At 47.4% G+C, this 19,457-nt stretch overlaps 1 protein-coding gene across 1 annotated transcript in view; it reads right to left on the bottom strand.

Annotated features, from left to right (window-relative positions):
- Positions 1 to 19,457, bottom strand: part of LOC134803416 (spectrin beta chain, non-erythrocytic 2) — a 170,653-nt gene that overhangs the window by 62,190 nt on the left and 89,006 nt on the right. The window contains exons 46-58 of the mRNA XM_063776235.1: positions 16,941 to 17,029; positions 15,854 to 15,967; positions 13,756 to 13,891; positions 12,673 to 12,873; positions 11,856 to 11,944; positions 11,445 to 11,585; positions 9,717 to 9,850; positions 8,705 to 8,890; positions 7,060 to 7,201; positions 3,202 to 3,309; positions 2,319 to 2,456; positions 1,105 to 1,210; positions 465 to 640 (exon numbers count right to left, since the gene is read on the bottom strand). Of these exons, the coding sequence (XP_063632305.1) occupies positions 465 to 640; positions 1,105 to 1,210; positions 2,319 to 2,456; positions 3,202 to 3,309; positions 7,060 to 7,201; positions 8,705 to 8,890; positions 9,717 to 9,850; positions 11,445 to 11,585; positions 11,856 to 11,944; positions 12,673 to 12,873; positions 13,756 to 13,891; positions 15,854 to 15,967; positions 16,941 to 17,029 (1,760 nt within the window). The remainder of the gene's footprint in view (positions 1 to 464; positions 641 to 1,104; positions 1,211 to 2,318; positions 2,457 to 3,201; positions 3,310 to 7,059; positions 7,202 to 8,704; positions 8,891 to 9,716; positions 9,851 to 11,444; positions 11,586 to 11,855; positions 11,945 to 12,672; positions 12,874 to 13,755; positions 13,892 to 15,853; positions 15,968 to 16,940; positions 17,030 to 19,457) is intronic.

The following is a 19,457-nucleotide window of genomic DNA, read 5'->3' as shown; positions in this document are numbered from 1 at the left end:
GGAAAATTTTATTATAAGCTTAATAGCATCGTCCGCAAACGTTTCTGCTTGATAAAAAATAAAATTAGTATCGGTAGCACATCGTAACTTGATGGCGGCTCAGATGGCAGAGCGCTGGAGTATCGATCCAGTGGCCGTGAGTTCAAGTCTCACCCAAGACAGTAATTTTTCCACTTTTAAATTTATTCTACGTTGAAAACTTAATTTAAAATTGTTATCTACCAGTGGGATGCCATTAGCTGCTAACTCGGAATCGGAAACATATGTGCACATGTACATTGCCAAAGCAAGTGCTAACATCTAGCGTTCTCGTCGGTACGTTTCCTTGTACATAGTAGGTTCTGCCATCTTGTGAGCTACATCGGAAGCATAAACGACACATTTACGCCTTGCGCCAAAAATCTGACAGCTCCTATGCTACCCCCTATAGTTCATGCACGGGGCCTATAACGATGATAGCTGACCTTGAGTTTGTCTCTTCTCGCCAAGATGGCTGCGAGTCGTCGCTCGATGTAAGCTTGGTCGTAGTGCCCTCCCTCCAGTAACGAGCGAGCGAAGGTCTCCAGTTCTTCCACTCGAGCCACTCCCGAGTCCAGCAGCTTGGCGAACTCTGCGTGCTTCCTGATCAGGGTCTCCACGGCTATAATAAAAAAAAAAATTGTATATTATATATATCGTTGTCTGAGTACCCGCAACACAAGCCTTCTTGAGCTTACCGTGGGACTTAGTCAATCTCATCATCATCTTCCTCGCGTTGTCCCGGCATTTTGCCACGGCTCATGGGAGCCCGGGATCCGCTTGACAACTAACCCCAAGAATTGGCATAGGCACTAGTTTTTACGAAAGCGACTGCCATCTGACCTTCCAACCCAGTGGGTTAACTAGGCCTTATTGGGATTAGTCCGGTTTCCTCACGATGTTTTCCTTCACCGAAAAGCGACTGGTAAATATCAAATGATATTTCGTACATAAGTTCCGAAAAACTCATTGGTACGAGCCGGGGTTTGAGCCCGCGACCTCCAGATTGCAAGTCGCACGCTCTTACCGCTAGGCCACCAGCGCTTCTTAGGGACTTAGCCAATCTGTGTAAGAATATTTAAATACCGTCTAGGTTCTCGCCGAGATCGTCATTGTTCAGGAAAGCCTCCTTGGCCGCGAGCCAGTCTTCTGTCTGTCTCGCTTGCTCCTTAAGCAGCTGCAGCTGGTGCGCCTGAGACAAAATATTAACGTCAGTATTGTATGCATTTGGGAGTTAAACAACAAAACAGGCCTTCAAATAAACTGAAAAAGTTAAGTATTTGAGATACATCCATACTAATATTATAAAGGCGTAAGTGTGTCTGTCTATCTGTCTGTCTGTTACCTCTTCACGCTTAAGCCGCTGAACCGATTTATTTGGTATAGAGATAGTTTGAGTCCCGGGGAAAGACATAGGATAGTTTTTATATCGGAAATCATCCCTGAAGAGAGTGCAAAGGGGGGTGGAATTGAAAGAGTTAATGAATTGCCTAATAATTGAAGTAAGCAATGCGCGAATTGAATGATTGCTATTAGCATTATCCAGGCGATATACCTGATTTAGCTGCTGTCACTAATTCCACGCAGACGCAGTCGCGGGCAAAAGCTAGTATATAATAAAAACAAAGATTAGAGGCGGAATTCATGTGAGTCAGCTATACTCTTCTGCCGGTTGTCTATCTCCGTCTAGCACACTGCGAATGTGTATGCCTGTGTGAGGTGCTGCTCTCGCTGCAGCCAGGCCTGGTCGAGGGTCTGCGCCAGCTCGGTCAGCTATACTCTTCTGCCGGTTGTCTATCTCCGTCTAGCACACTGCGAATGTGTATACCTGTGTGAGGTGCTGCTCTCGCTGCAGCCAGGCCTGGTCGAGGGTCTGCGCCAGCTAGGTCAGCTATACTCTTCTGCCGGTTGTCTATCTCCGTCTAGCGCACTGCGAATGTGTATACCTGTGTGAGGTGCTGCTCTCGCTGCAGCCAGGCCTGGTCGAGGGTCTGCGCCAGCTCGGTCAGCTATACTCTTCTGCCGGTTGTCTATCTCCGTCTAGCGCACTGCGAATGTGTATACCTGTGTGAGGTGCTGCTCTCGCTGCAGCCAGGCCTGGTCGAGGGTCTGCGACAGCTCGGTCAGCTATACTCTTCTGCCGGTTGTCTATCTCCGTCTAGCGCAATGCGAACGTGTATACCTGTGTGAGGTGCTGCTCTCGCTGCAGCCAGGCCTGGTCGAGGGTCTGCGCCAGCTAGGTCAGCTATACTCTTCTGCCGGTTGTCTATCTCCGTCTAGCGCACTGCGAATGTGTATACCTGTGTGAGGTGCTGCTCTCGCTGCAGCCAGGCCTGGTCGAGGGTCTGCGCCAGCTCGGTGAGCTTCTTCAGCTTCTCCGGGCTCTGTTCCTCGCGCTGCAGCGCCGCTATACTCTTCTGCCGGTTGTCTATCTCCGTCTATCAAACACAAAACATTGTGAAGATGTACACCAAAACATAGCTCACTCAATTGAAGACATATTTCCATTTATGGTATCAATCGATCAGGTTTGTTTTTAGGATCAAATGTCTATATGGGACCCATTGCATTAAAGCAATACAAAGGTCAGAAATGATAGTTAAAGTCCGACAGTCGTACTTCACTCGCGAAACGCTCCTAACAAAACGATAAGTGAACGTGACGTCAAGGTCACTAAGAGTCCATCTTGAAGTATGGACAAAACAAGAAAATTGCGTTTTTGTCGGTGAAATATTGCGTTTATGTATATAGTTGCTATACATTTTTTTTGATAAAATGTAAGGAATCGAATGGTATCCTTACTTATTTCCTTTTTGGAAGTTCAAAAAAACTTAAATTTTGAAACTTTTAGGTCCTATATTTTTGTATTATTTCAATATCCACATTATTGTGATAAATTGCTCATTTGCTATCTATTTTATAAGATTTTGTCATAAAATTCATCATGTGTCATCTAGCCTATGGGCAGGCGCGGCTCACTCCGCGATTTCGTCGCATTGCAACAGGCAGCTACAAGTACATCCGTTCCCCACCAATTTGGTGGCTAGCGATAAGCCGCGCGTGGCGCTGTCGCCACCTAGCGGTCATATCTGTCCTAATCGTAACAGACGCGTTTTGTTAGAGAGTGAATCTTCTGTACCTAGTACTACTATTTATTCTGTGCTATGGGCCCAGGGTACGTACCTTCCTCTCCTTGTGTGTGTCGAGCATGGCCTGCGCGTCGGCCGCGGAGTCGGGCGCCGCTCCGCCGCGCATGCGCTTCACACTCTCCGACACCCACACCTCCAACTCCTGCGCACACATACAATAACTAATTACCAAAGGCATTATGTATAATTTGTAGATTTCTAATAGGCCCCGACGGCCAATCCTTTGACTATTGTTAAGTAGAACTGCACGCGCTACTTACGTGACTGCATAAAAAATCGTTCGTTCACTTTACACAGGTAATTGAATTACAACTCCTATGGAAATTGCAAGAAGATTCAAAATGAACTAATGGAAACCGGGAAGTGGATCAAATTTAACTTGTAAGATTTGACCCATACAAACATAGTTACATACAATCACAGAGGATAGAGTTATATATATCTTTGATACAATGAAACTAAATACAAAACAAACTATTCTAAAATAAAACTAAACTAAATCTAGAAAAGGCCCCTGCGGCAAGGTCCCCAAGATGCTGGCTGCGTTACCCCGCTGAACTGCCAGAAGCATTGAGCGAGGAAACTGCCAGCTCTTGGGTCCCCAGTTGCGTCCCTGACTCTCTTTGAAATGTCTCCAAAGAGACTCAGAGCGCCAGGACCCCACGGACCCAGGGTCTCAACGCCGAAAGGAACAAAACTGTATTCGGCACCGAGACCGCGATATTTCCCCACCTTTGCATTTTACATACATACATAGGTACATTGCAATAGTTGCCTGAAAATAAATGTTTTCATTCATTCATTCATTCATTCATTCATTGCAAGTTAAATAAAAGCTTGTAAAAAAGTTGACTGTACCTTAAGGCTGTCGTCAAACTTGTGTTCAGCGATGGCCTCGTCGAGCAGCGCGGTGCGTGTCGCGGCGAGTTGCTGCAGACGCTCCCAGTCCTCGCGGAGTGAGGACAGCCGGCCTTCGATCTCCTCGGCGCGCTCTGCATGTCTACGAGTATAACAATGTAGACTGTTTGCTAATACCTTAAGGCTGTCGTCAAACTTGTGTTCAGCGATGGCCTCGTCGAGCAGCGCGGTGCGTGTCGCGGCGAGTTGCTGCAGACGCTCCCAGTCCTCGCGGAGTGAGGACAGCCGACCTTCGATCTCCTCGGCGCGCTCTGCATGTCTACGAGTATAACAATGTAGACTGTTTGCTAATTACCTTAAGGCTGTCGTCAAACTTGTGTTCAGCGATGGCCTCGTCGAGCAGCGCGGTGCGTGTCGCGGCGAGTTGCTGCAGACGCTCCCAGTCCTCGCGGAGTGAGGACAGCCGGCCTTCGATCTCCTCGGCGCGCTCTGCATGTCTACGAGTATAACAATGTAGACTGTTTGCTAATTACCTTAAGGCTGTCGTCAAACTTGTGTTCAGCGATGGCCTCGTCGAGCAGCGCGGTGCGTGTCGCGGCGAGTTGCTGCAGGCGCTCCCAGTCCTCGCGGAGTGAGGACAGCCGGCCTTCGATCTCCTCGGCGCGCTCTGCATGTCTACGAGTATAACAATGTAGACTGTTTGCTAATTACCTTAAGGCTGTCGTCAAACTTGTGTTCAGCGATGGCCTCGTCGAGCAGCGCGGTGCGTGTCGCGGCGAGTTGCTGCAGGCGCTCCCAGTCCTCGCGGAGTGAGGACAGCCGGCCTTCGATCTCCTCGGCGCGCTCTGCATGTCTACGAGTATAACAATGTAGACTGTTTGCTAATTACCTTAAGGCTGTCGTCAAACTTGTGTTCAGCGATGGCCTCGTCGAGCAGCGCGGTGCGTGTCGCGGCGAGTTGCTGCAGGCGCTCCCAGTCCTCGCGGAGTGAGGACAGCCGGCCTTCGATCTCCTTCAGCGCGCTCGGGATGTCTACGAGTATACCAATGTAGACTGTTTGCTAATTACCTTAAGGCTGTCGTCAAACTTGTGTTCAGCGATGGCCTCGTCGAGCAGCGCGGTGCGTGTCGCGGCGAGTTGCTGCAGACGCTCCCAGTCCTCGCGGAGTGAGGACAGCCGACCTTCGATCTCCTCGGCGCGCTCTGCATGTCTACGAGTATAACAATGTAGACTGTTTGCTAATTACCTTAAGGCTGTCGTCAAACTTGTGTTCAGCGATGGCCTCGTCGAGCAGCGCGGTGCGTGTCGCGGCGAGTTGCTGCAGACGCTCCCAGTCCTCGCGGAGTGAGGACAGCCGGCCTTCGATCTCCTCGGCGCGCTCTGCATGTCTACGAGTATAACAATGTAGACTGTTTGCTAATTACCTTAAGGCTGTCGTCAAACTTGTGTTCAGCGATGGCCTCGTCGAGCAGCGCGGTGCGTGTCGCGGCGAGTTGCTGCAGGCGCTCCCAGTCCTCGCGGAGTGAGGACAGCCGGCCTTCGATCTCCTCGGCGCGCTCTGCATGTCTACGAGTATAACAATGTAGACTGTTTGCTAATTACCTTAAGGCTGTCGTCAAACTTGTGTTCAGCGATGGCCTCGTCGAGCAGCGCGGTGCGTGTCGCGGCGAGTTGCTGCAGGCGCTCCCAGTCCTCGCGGAGTGAGGACAGCCGGCCTTCGATCTCCTTCAGCGCGCTCGGGATGTCTACGAGTATACCAATGTAGACTGTTTGCTAATTACCTTAAGGCTGTCGTCAAACTTGTGTTCAGCGATGGCCTCGTCGAGCAGCGCGGTGCGTGTCGCGGCGAGCTGCTGCAGACGCTCCCAGTCCTCGCGGAGTGAGGACAGGCGGCCTTCGATCTCCTTCAGCGCGCTCGGGATGTCTACGAGTATACCAATGTAGACTGTTGGCTAATTGTACCTTAAGGCTGTCGTCAAACTTGTGTTCAGCGATGGCCTCGTCGAGCAGCGCGGTGCGTGTCGCGGCGAGCTGCTGCAGGCGCTCCCAGTCCTCGCGGAGTGAGGACAGCCGGCCTTCGATCTCCTCGGCGCGCTCTGCATGTCTACGAGTATACCAATGTAGACTGTTTGCTAATTACCTTAAGGCTGTCGTCAAACTTGTGTTCAGCGATGGCCTCGTCGAGCAGCGCGGTGCGTGTCGCGGCGAGCTGCTGCAGACGCTCCCAGTCCTCGCGGAGTGAGGACAGCCGGCCTTCGATCTCCTCGGCGCGCTCTGCATGTCTACGAGTATACCAATGTAGACTGTTTGCTAATTACCTTAAGGCTGTCGTCAAACTTGTGTTCAGCGATGGCCTCGTCGAGCAGCGCGGTGCGTGTCGCGGCGAGTTGCTGCAGGCGCTCCCAGTCCTCGCGGAGTGAGGACAGCCGGCCTTCGATCTCCTTCAGCGCGCTCGGGATGTCTACGAGTATACCAATGTAGACTGTTTGCTAATTACCTTAAGGCTGTCGTCAAACTTGTGTTCAGCGATGGCCTCGTCGAGCAGCGCGGTGCGTGTCGCGGCGAGCTGCTGCAGACGCTCCCAGTCCTCGCGGAGTGAGGACAGGCGGCCTTCGATCTCCTTCAGCGCGCTCGGGATGTCTACGAGTATACCAATGTAGACTGTTGGCTAATTGTACCTTAAGGCTGTCGTCAAACTTGTGTTCAGCGATGGCCTCGTCGAGCAGCGCGGTGCGTGTCGCGGCGAGCTGCTGCAGGCGCTCCCAGTCCTCGCGGAGTGAGGACAGCCGGCCTTCGATCTCCTCGGCGCGCTCTGCATGTCTACGAGTATACCAATGTAGACTGTTTGCTAATTACCTTAAGGCTGTCGTCAAACTTGTGTTCAGCGATGGCCTCGTCGAGCAGCGCGGTGCGTGTCGCGGCGAGCTGCTGCAGACGCTCCCAGTCCTCGCGGAGTGAGGACAGCCGGCCTTCGATCTCCTCGGCGCGCTCTGCATGTCTACGAGTATAACAATGTAGACTGTTTGCTAATTACCTTAAGGCTGTCGTCAAACTTGTGTTCAGCGATGGCCTCGTCGAGCAGCGCGGTGCGTGTCGCGGCGAGTTGCTGCAGGCGCTCCCAGTCCTCGCGGAGTGAGGACAGCCGGCCTTCGATCTCCTCGGCGCGCTCTGCATGTCTACGATTATAACAATGTTACGTTATAGTTCGTTATTTTTTTTCACATACTAAAACTAAAAGCAATCGCTGCTTTGTCGATGAAATTATCAATTTTGTTCGTTATTCGAGAAAAACGCTAGTAGAAGGAATAGCCCCTATGACGGAATTAGCCACATTGAGCTTACCTTTTGTTTCAAAACGACACAAATATTCCTGCACCCAATATTAAACGTTGTAGACTACTCGCACAGTTATACTCTGCCTGTATACCTGCCTGTTATACTAGCAGCATGTTGTATGTATCATTATTTGCAGGAGTATGGTTTTTATAACCAAAAAAGCCATACTCCTGCAAGTACTACAGTCAACCTCACTACTTTTTGTACCGAGACTTGACTGAAATAGCAAGACACGTTCATACACGTACATTTCCGTGACAATACGATGGAAAATAATTATGCACTACATCTGTATGTAGAGACAAATCTTGTACTTACTTTCCCTGCAGCGTGGCTGCCCTGCACACAGGTGCTTGATCTTGTCTCCGACAGCGCCAGCCTCAACCGCTCAAAAAACCATACTCCTGCAACAGCTGTTCAATGCGCTCCCGACTAATCTGAACATGACGCCATATGGCCGGTACTCACTTCCTCTGCAGCGTGGCGCCCTCTGCACACAGCTGCTTAATCTTGTCTCCGACAGCGCCAGCCTCAACCGCTCAAAAAACCATACTCCTGCAACAGCTGTTCAATGCGGTCCCGACTAATCTGAACATGACGCCATATGGCCGGTACTCACTTCCTCTGCAACGTGGCGCCCTCTGCACACAGCTGCTTAATCTTGTCTCCGACAGCGCCAGCCTCAACCGCTCAAAAAACCATACTCCTGCAACAGCTGTTCAATGCGCTCCCGACTAATCTGAACATGACGCCATATGGCCGGTACTCACTTCCTCTGCAGCGTGGCGCCCTCTGCACACAGCTGCTTAATCTTGTCTCCGACAGCGCCAGCCTCAACCGCTCAAAAAACCATACTGCTGCAACAGCTGTTCAATGCGTTGCCAACTAATCTGATCATGACGCCATATGGCCGGTACTCACTTCCTCTGCAGCGTGGCTCCCTCTGCACACAGCTGCTTGGTCTTGTCGCCGACAGCGCCAGCCTCAACCGCTCAAAAAACCATACTCCTGCAACAGCTGTTCAATGCGCTCCCGACTAATCTGAACATGACGCCATATGGCCGGTACTCACTTCCTCTGCAGCGTGGCGCCCTCTGCACACAGCTGCTTAATCTTGTCTCCGACAGCGCCAGCCTCAACCGCTCAAAAAACCATACTGCTGCAACAGCTGTTCAATGCGTTCCCGACTAATCTGAACATGACGCCATATGGCCGGTACTCACTTCCTCTGCAGCGTGGCTCCCTCTGCGCACAGCTGCTTGATCTTGTCTCCGACAGCGCCAGCCTGAACCGCTTAAAAAACCATACTCCTGCAACAGCTGTTCAATGCGGCCGGTACTCACTTCCTCTGCAGCGTGGCACCCTCTGCACACAGCTGCTTGATCTTGTCTCCGACAGCGCCAGCCTCGGCCGCTCGGGCCAGATGCCGCCTCTTCAACTCCTGCGCGGCGTCCAAGTCGCGTCCGCGCTCGTTGCTGCTGAAGAGGGCCGCTTTCTTCGCGATGCGCTCCGCGGTGTCTTCCACGTCCCTGGATTAAATAATACATTTAGCGCCACTTGCACCATCCCACTAACCCGTTTAACCGTCAACCCAATGTCAAATTGTACTGGTAACCATGGTAACTCCAGGTTTAACCGGTTAACCCCGGGCATAGAGAAATATAGTAAGAGTGCTCACTCCATACAACAGTTTCGGTACCAAAAGGACTATTATTTTCATAGTTGACATCTAGCATCGAGTAGCGGAATTATCAGCACTGCTAAGTAGCAGTAGTAGTACTGTCAAGTGACAATAGATGTAGCACCGACAGGAAAGTCTAATGCTCAACAAGACTTTCCGGTCGGCCGCTACTCGATGCTAGATGTCGACTATGAAAATAATAGTCTTTTTGGTACCAAAACTGGTGTATGGAGTAAGCAATCTATGTATTTTTTAGGGTTCCGTACCCAAAGGCTATTACTAAGACTTCGCTGTCCGTCCGTCCGTCCGTCCGTCCGTCTGTCTGTCACCAGGCTGTATCTCACGAACCGTGATAGCTAGACAGTTGAAATTTTCACAGATGATGTATTTCTGTTGCCGCTATAAGAACAAATACTAAAAACAGAATAAAATAAAGATTTAAATGGGGCTCCCATACAACAAACGTGATTTTTTACCAAAGTTAAGCAACGTCGGGAGTGGTCAGTACTTGGATGGGTGACCGTTTTTTTTTTGCATTATGGTACGGAACTCTTCGTGCGCGAGTCCGACTCGCACTTGCCCGGTTTTTTCTCTACGCCCCGGGTTAGTGTAATGGTGCAAGTGGGCCTTAGTGTAAGTAAATATGTGTAAGTGTGAGTGTAATATAGAGTGACCTGTTGAAGGCGTGTATCTCGAGCGCGGCGGAGAGCGCGTCGCGGTACGTCTGCAGGGCGCCGCTGAGCGCGCGCCACTTGCGCAGCAGCGCGTCGCGCCGCGCCGCCACCGCCGCCGCCTGCTGCGTCGGCCCCTGACACATACCACACAATCAATAATACTACTGGACAATACATACTGGTTAACACTTTGACTACCGAGAACCCGCCTGGTAGGCACTCGTAATGTTTGCTCAGATGCCGGACAACCCGCCCAGCGGGTTGTTTTGTACGCAGATATAGACGACCGGTTTCTGGGGTAGTGCGCCGTTTTTTGCCCGGTTGCGAAAGTGTTAAGGGAGGCAACAGGGGACCCTCGCGGGCAGCTATCGCGCGCAAAGGATTTCCATCACTATACAGCGCGGGAATGCTGCCTGCGCGATGGACACCTTGCCGAGGGGCCTAGGTTTAGAAGGTAGGTTTTTTTTGTTAGGTTTAGTTTTAGTTATTTTATTTTACAAGGTACTTAATTAAGTTTATATTATTTTCGTTAAATAAATGTATCTTTAGCATTAAAAACTGTACAATACAATACAATACTCTTTTCACCACACCAGCTCGGAAAGGCTTACTTTGCACTTCAAAAACTGATAACAAAGTTGCATTTTATTCACATATGAGGCGAAGTAATCAAATGCAAATTTTGAGTTGTTTTATTATGTTTGCTGGTAGAATTTACTTTTAAATGATGATGTTGGATGATAAATATTTAATAATATTGTAGCAGCCAGTTAGCCGCTACACTAGTAACTTCAGGTGGGCTGGACCCTCGGGGCCGAATGTGGTTCCGAGGGTCCATGCTTCAGGTGGGTTGGTGGTGAGCAGCACAGCAAAGAGCACTTGTAGTAATGACGTAGATATATTGTAAGTTAAGATACAAGTAAGTAAGGTGACCCTCCTTCTCAGGAACCTAAGATGCGTCTATCTCTCTCTTGTCTGGACAGCAGTTTTTATATCGTTGACTATCTTGTTTCCGCCATTAGAGTTGCTGTTCGACAAGACGTGAAGAACGTGCGACTCTAATACGGATGATAATCACGTAATACCATGTACGATGTGTACGTGCAGCTAATTAGGTATATAGATTCCGAAATGCATGTACAGTGATAAGACTGTACAAATATTCATTTGGATTTGATTTTGTTTGATATTTTACATTTAATATTTGCTTCGGGTTGGTGTGGTGAAAAATTTTGTGTTTCACTCATGGGCAAATTTTGTTTAACTCTTGTGCTTTTAAACCCTCGCGACGCTCAAGATTCCATTTACGTGTGCGTGTCCGTTTCATCTTGTTAAATTTTGTGAGCAATTTTTCTTATTTTTTAATAAAAAAATTAGATTTCTTTCAAAATATCGGAGTCATGGGTTCGCCAGGTGTATATATAATTGAGTATTATACTGTTTTTAAAATAAATTATTTTACACCACGCATGAAATAAAGCACCAGATAATTATTATAAAAACACAGATAGGAGTTATTTTCAAACACAAGTTCTATTTAATAAATCGGGTAGAAATATAAAAAGTAGGCGAGTTGACCGTGACGACACGATGTAATGTTTCATATAAATTCCATATTAGCAAATCGTTTCGACAGTTCTAAAAAAGTAATTGATTTGACTAGTAGGAACATACCCTATTATTGTATGTACATGTTACAGAGCGACCAGTATAAGGCATGACACACACCTGTCGCAGCAGCCGGTCGGCGAGCGCGCACGTGGTCTTGACGCGTTGTTCGTCCACTTTCATGTCGGAGTCGAGATCGTCCAGTTTCCGGACGAGCGCCGAGCAGTGCTCGTAGTCGCGCCCTAACTCGTGCGCTTGCACCTGAACACACAACATGGACATGCGTTATAGTACAAGGGATCAAAATGATATATTTCCGTCAAGTGCGTACATTGAATCCTGAATGAAGCGATGGATTCTACAATAGAATTCCGAACGTAGTGAGGGATTCTGAAGTAGAATCCTGAGCGTAATGAGGGATTCAAGTGTTAACGCCCAAGACGAAATAATTTTGATAACGTGTGACACATACAGATTTAACCGATTAACTTCGCGTTAGTGAGGAGTGTAGGAGGAGTTGAAACGACGTACCATCATCTCCTTGTCGCGGATCCAGGCCTCAATCTTGTCCAGATGCTGATTGAACTCCAAAATGTCCTGCGCCTCTTCGAGGCCGCGCCCTGAACACACACATTCACTTGTTAATACATATATTATATATATATTTTAAATCAAATTTCTATAAAGTAATATACCTACTGTGCATAATTGCATGAATTCTATAGTAACTTAAATTGTACTTTTCTTATTTACTCGTAATGCATGTTAATTATAAGATGTAATAATGTTTTGTAAAGATGTGTCCCGCCGAGTTTGTTGCCGGTCCGATATTGGGATACCCTCCTCCAATTGAGGGGGGATTTAAATCTTCTCGAGGCAGAGGTGTAGGGTTGGAGCCGGTGTAGCTTTATTTGACGTTCATAAGCGCATTGGAATATGCCTACTTGAATAAACTATTTTTTATCTTTATCTTTGTCTTAAAAGACTTTTGTAATAATTATAAAACAAAGTCCCTCTCTGCGTCTGTCTGTTTGTGTGTACGTATGTTCGCGATAAACTCAAAAACTACTGCACGGATTTTCATGCGGTTTTCACCTGTCAATAGAGTGATTCTTGAGGAAGGTTTAGGTGTGTAAATTGTTAAGGTTTTGTGTAACCCGTGCGGAGCCGGAGCGGGTCACTAGTATAATATTATAAATGTGAAACTCAGTATGTTTAATTGATTAGATGTTTGTCGTCCAGTGTGCTCTGTCATGCAAAAATAACATACAGGATACCAACTATTTCCAGAAATGCACCCCACGCACGGTTTACCGTTTACCACCTGGACCTGGTAGTCTGCACTCACCTCTCTCCTCTGTAGCCTTCTCCAGCTTCCCCCAGTCTTCCTTCAGCTGCGCCATCTGCTTCTCCACCTCCTCGTCAGGCCGCAGCTGCTCAGCCAGCGCCTGGATCTCCTGGAGGCGCGCGTGGTTGGCGGCCAGCTCGGCCGTGAACGCCTGGTGTTTCTGCAGTTTCTTGATCTTGTCTTCCAGGTCGGTCACTTCGCCTGCAAACGTCGGGAATGTTCAGTGAAAGTCAATAATGAATCGTTTAGGTTTTAGTTTCCGGTAGTGCCAATCCCGGCGAAGACCTGGAAACTTAGGACAAGGTCACCCGTATTCGCTGCGGGGACCTGCCCCAACAAATCAGTAATATGCACCTGCTAGACACATCACATATAGCTTCTATCCGACAAAAACAAACCGGCCGCCCGTATATCTAGCGAGGACCGATTGACTCATACAAAAAAAAAAGTTTCCGGTATTGTTTGAGTTTTAGTTATCGAATTATAAATGTATGGAGTATGTTATACAGAACTTCCGTGAGACGAACCATTAGCGAATGACGTAGTGAGTGTTGTGTGCAACCCATCATTTGACAATAATGCCATAAATGAGGGTAGTTTCTCGCCCCCCTTGCCGCCACCCGAGTCATCGGGCGCGGAGAGCTGCGGCCCGCAGTCTGCGCCGGTCCGTCACCGTAAACGCAAGCTCCTGATGACACTCCTCGGTACGGATTGAAACATGTCGAGCGTTTTTCGACTTAAAATACGTGAGTGACCCGCTTTTAATATATTTAATATATGTTATACAGGTTGTTGTACAAAGTTTTAAGGGGATAAAAGCTGTAATGTTTTTGAACATTTTAGCCATATATGTCTTAGACGAAATTTAGACATTTTTTGGATGAAAATCTAAGCTTTTAAGAGAAAAACCTAAATAAATTTATTTTTTCTATCCATTATTCTGATGTTTGTCAAGCGATGTGAAACGAGCTTTACCTTCAAATGAGCTTTACCTTAAAACGAGCTTTAAAATTTAAAAAAAGTATTTAACTTTAAATCGCGGAGTGAGCCACGCCTGGTTTAGGTTTGAACATGTTTAATTACCTTGCTGGTGATCATTGTGTAGTTTGGCCAGCTTGTCGGCGAGCCAGCCTCGCGTTTCGGCAGCGTCCCGGGCGAACTGCGCGCGCGCGCGGGTACGGAGAAGCAGCTTGTGGCGTGCAGCCGCTGCCTCGTACAACTACACATACAACAGTACATTATAAATATGAAGCAGGGGGTCCCGGATTCGAATCCTGGTAAGGGCATTTATTTGTGTGTTTATCACAAATATTTGTTCCTGAGTTATGGATGTTTTCTATGTATATAAGTATTTATATATCATTGTATATTATATATATCGTCGTCTAGTACCCACAACACAAGCCTTATTGAACTTACTGTGGGACTAGATTGATGTGTGTAAAATTGTCCTATAATATTTATTTATTTATAAATAAATAAATTAAATAAAAATATTTAATTTGATTAATATAAATGTTAAAAACTCTACCATAAAATAATACTGCTTAAATGAAGTCTTAAGTAATAAAAAAAAAAAAAGCATTAAAACTAACTATGAATTAAAGATTTAAAAACTAAACTAAAATTAAAATAAACCTACTTAAAAATTTAACTAATACTTATAATATTATATATAAATTAAATTACATTATTAAATAAATAAATTACATTCCGTTACATTATTTATAAATTAATAAATATTGTTAAGAGAGAAAACACCATAGATCATTAAAAAAAGCATTTTCAAAGCATAACTAAAACACGGAAAACAGGCATTGCTTAAGTAAATCACACTCCGACGCAGTAATGGCGGGCAATCCTCGTCTGGGAGTTAGGGCCGCGCCAATCGCAGTGTGACCATTGACACAAGCAAGCCTCACAATCGGTTATCAATATTATAGGACAATTTTACACATATCGACCTAGTACAGTACGCTCAATAAGGCTTGTGTTGTGGGTACTAGACGAAGATATATAATATACACATATATATATATATAAATACTTATATACATAGAAAACATCCATAACTCAGGAACAAATATTTGTGATAACACACACAAATAAATGCCCTTACCAGGATTCGAACCCGGGACCTCCTGCTTCGTAGGCATGGTCAGTACCGACTAGGCTAGGAGGCCGTTACATTATTGGACCAATACCAACACAACATAACACAAACAACGCACAATACAATAACAACACAATAGAAGACAAGCCTTATTGAGCTTACTGCGGGACTAGGCCGATCTGTGTTAAACTGTCCTATAATATTTGTTGCGGCAAGCACGCGAGTTACAGCCATATTCCAACTTTAAGATACGTCAAATAATAGATATGGCAACGATATAGATTGGATATGTCAGTGTCAAACAAGTGTCTAAAGTGACGTTTTTGTTTGTAGAAACACCATATATATCACTTTTAACACTTGTTTGACACTGACATATCCGATCTATATAGTTTCGTTCGAATATGGCTGTTAACCCAATTTCCTGGTAGATGACGCTACTCGGCACACATCGCGCGTCACGAGTTTCCTGCAGCCTATATAAAGCAGCGGCCTGTCAAGCTTTTTATTTTTTGCAATAATAAGAAGAAAATACAAATAATACCGAAAATAAATTTAGAGAATAATAATGCAACTGACTTTATCTCTATCTGATCTTAAGTTGTAAGATATGGCAGCCATAACAAATAAAACAGTTAAATCGGGCAAGTGCGAGTCGGACTCGCGCACGAAGGGTTCCGTACCATATAAAAAAAAAAAACAAAAAAAAAGCAAAAAAAAAAAACAAAAAAAAAGCAAAGAAAAAACGGTCACCCATCCAAGTACTGACGACTCCCGACGTTGCTTAACTTTGGTCAAAAATCACGTTTGTTGTATGGGAGCCCCATTTAAATCTTTATTTTATTCTGTTTTTAGTATTTGTTGTTATAGCGGCAACAGAAATACATAATCTGTGAAAATTTCAACTGTCTAGCTATCACGGTTCGTGAGATACAGCCTGGTGACAGACGGACGGACGGACGGACGGACGGACGGACGGACGGACAGCGAAGTCTTAGTAATAGGGTCCCGTTTTACCCTTTGGGTACGGAACCCTAAAAATATGTAGCTGTAATAAAAGTGGTATACCTTCTGTCTCCTCTCGTTGATGGCGCGAAGCTCGTCCGCAATCTTCTGGCTCTCGACGTGATTCTGCTGAAGCAGCTTGTCTCCGTGGGTGTTGAGGGTCGTCAGTTTCTCGTCCTGAAAATATTTCATTTTGTAAGGAATTCTACTTGATCATGTTTAAAAATCCGTACTATATAATATTATAAATATTTTATTACACAAACGGGTGTACCGCGATATAATTTCATTGTTTCTACCTTTCTTGTTACGGAAAGACGGAAGTCTTTCCGTGACCACAGCTGGTGCAACTCAGCTGAAACGTCGGAATTAAAGGTAAAAACAATGAAATTATATCGCGGTACACCCGTTTGTGTAATTAAATATGTGTACAAAACGCCAAAGTAAGTGTTATATATTATAATATTATAAAGGCGAAAGTGTGTCTGTCTGTCTGTTACTTCTTCACGCTTAAGCCGCTGAACCGATTTAGTTGAAATTTGGTATATAGTTTGAGTCCCGGGGAAGGGATAGTTTTTATGTCGGAAATCATCTTTGAAGAGAGTGCAAAGGGGGGTGGAATTGAAAGAGTTAATCAATTGCCTAATAATTGAAGTAAGCAATGCGCGAATTGAATGATTGCTATTAGCATTATCCAGGCGCTATACCTACTTTAGCTGCTGTCACTATACTCTGTATCTTTAGGTATTTAAATAAAAGTAAACAAATAATTTTTACATTTTCGGGTAGTTATAACATTTAGTCAAAACCGGGATACGTGGAAAGGGGGGAGGGAGGCCTTTGCCCAGCAGTGGGACACTCTAGGCTCATATAAATATAAAATATAAATATAAATAAATAATAACATTTATTGGTTAACCAACCAAATACAAAATCGCCTTGATCTGTCACTGAACGACCTGACTTTAACCTACATTATTTGATCATGTTATGTTTTCATCTACCCTCAACTGGCTTAAGGAGCCATTTGAGGGTAGATTTTGTTTACTTTTATTTAAATACCTAAAGATACAGACTACAATTCCACGCAGACGAAGTCGCGGGCAAAAGCTAGTTGATAAATAAAAGTGAGCAATCTAAAATGCCGTACCTGTGTGGCAAGTAACTTCTCGAAAGCTTCGTGTTTCTTAAGAATGTTGTCGACCTGTTCCACGCTGCACGTCGGGGATATCTCCGTGCCTGCAATACATTTATTTGTATACACCGTGTTTTTTTTGATTTCCGTTAATTTCAAGGGTGCATTCCTGAGCTTAAATCAAGTAACTTTCTCAAAGACACCGATGTTCTAATTAAGTCCATTTCGGAGATAATCCATAATTTATTTTTTTCCTATAAGGCCTCTACAAGCGTGTATACTTGCCTTAGGGCCGGCTTACATATTGATTAGTGTTTATAATGAGTTCATACATTTGCTACTAAACTTAAGTACAATCTCGGTCGATTGATGTACGAAATGACATTGATATGTCACAGATTTCAATTGTTTGGTTGAGTTAAATGTAATGCCCGTGTTACAACAACGCTATATGCTACATTTAATTACTTTTTAAACAAAAAAAAAACAAAAAAGAAAACAAAAAAAATTTTTTTTTTTGAAAATTAACTATGCCATTTAGTTCTTATAAACGTACTTAACTATACCCCGAAGTTAACGGAATTCAATAAAAACACGAATCTGTATAAATATAACATGCTTATCATTGTCCTATGATTAGGGGCCCATTTCTCGAACACACTAAGTGCCACTTGTACCATTCCACTAACCTGGGGTTAACCGGTTAAACCTGGCGTTACCATAGTTACCAGTACAATTTGACATTAGGTTAACGGTTTAACCGCTTAATCCCGGGTTAGTGGAATGGTGCAAGTGGGCCTAATAATATTAGCCTAATATGGTTCGAGAAATGGCCCTAGGAGCCGCGTCGGACATGGTCGAAATCATAAAATCTTTGTACGTATACATCTATAATAATAATTTCAGCATATAAACGTCCCACTGCTGGGCACAGGCCTCCGCGCCGTGGAGCTTGGCGCGCTCCTCCACCAGCGCTGCACACTGTTCCTCGATCATTGGCACATGTACTCACTAAGAGCGGCCTCCTGTGCCGCGCTGTGCGCGTGCAGCTGCTTGGCGTCGCGCAGGAAGCAGTGCAGGTCGATCAGCTGGTCCAGCGCCACCTGCCGCGCCGCCCACGCCCCGTGGAGCTTGGCGCGCTCCTCCACCAGCGCTGCACACTGTTCCTCGATCATTGGCACATGTACTCACTAAGAGCGGCCTCCTGTGCCGCGCTGTGCGCGTGCAGCTGCTTGGCGTCGCGCAGGAAGCAGTGCAGGTCGATCAGCTGGTCCAGCGCCACCTGCCGCGCCGCCCACGCCCCGTGGAGCTTGGCGCGCTCCTCCACCAGCGCTGCACACTGTTCCTCGATCATTGGCACATGTACTCACTAAGAGCGGCCTCCTGTGCCGCGCTGTGCGCGTGCAGCTGCTTGGCGTCGCGCAGGAAGCAGTGCAGGTCGATCAGCTGGTCCAGCGCCACCTGCCGCGCCGCCCACGCCCCGTGGAGCTTGGCGCGCTCCTCCACCAGCGCTGCACACTGTTCCTCGATCATTGGCACATGTACTCACTAAGAGCGGCCTCCTGTGCCGCGCTGTGCGCGTGCAGCTGCTTGGCGTCGCGCAGGAAGCAGTGCAGGTCGATCAGCTGGTCCAGCGCCACCTGCCGCGCCGCCCACGCCCCGTGGAGCTTGGCGCGCTCCTCCACCAGCGCTGCACACTGTTCCTCGATCATTGGCACATGTACTCACTAAGAGCGGCCTCCTGTGCCGCGCTGTGCGCGTGCAGCTGCTTGGCGTCGCGCAGGAAGCAGTGCAGGTCGATCAGCTGGTCCAGCGCCACCTGCCGCGCCGCCCACGCCCCGTGGAGCTTGGCGCGCTCCTCCACCAGCGCTGCACACTGTTCCTCGATCATTGGCACATGTACTCACTAAGAGCGGCCTCCTGTGCCGCGCTGTGCGCGTGCAGCTGCTTGGCGTCGCGCAGGAAGCAGTGCAGGTCGATCAGCTGGTCCAGCGCCACCTGCCGCGCCGCCCACGCCCCGTGGAGCTTGGCGCGCTCCTCCACCAGCGCTGCACACTGTTCCTCGATCATTGGCACATGTACTCACTAAGAGCGGCCTCCTGTGCCGCGCTGTGCGCGTGCAGCTGCTTGGCGTCGCGCAGGAAGCAGTGCAGGTCGATCAGCTGGTCCAGCGCCACCTGCCGCGCCGCCCACGCCCCGTGGAGCTTGGCGCGCTCCTCCACCAGCGCTGCACACTGTTCCTCGATCATTGGCACATGTACTCACTAAGAGCGGCCTCCTGTGCCGCGCTGTGCGCGTGCAGCTGCTTGGCGTCGCGCAGGAAGCAGTGCAGGTCGATCAGCTGGTCCAGCGCCACCTGCCGCGCCGCCCACGCCCCGTGGAGCTTGGCGCGCTCCTCCACCAGCGCTGCACACTGTTCCTCGATCATTGGCACATGTACTCACTAAGAGCGGCCTCCTGTGCCGCGCTGTGCGCGTGCAGCTGCTTGGCGTCGCGCAGGAAGCAGTGCAGGTCGATCAGCTGGTCCAGCGC

Source organism: Cydia splendana, chromosome 26 (genome assembly GCF_910591565.1).
Source record: "Cydia splendana chromosome 26, ilCydSple1.2, whole genome shotgun sequence".
Taxonomy (NCBI): Eukaryota; Metazoa; Arthropoda; class Insecta; order Lepidoptera; family Tortricidae; genus Cydia; species Cydia splendana.
The sequence above is the reverse complement of the archived record's forward strand: the minus strand, read 5'-3'. Positions and strand labels throughout refer to the sequence as shown.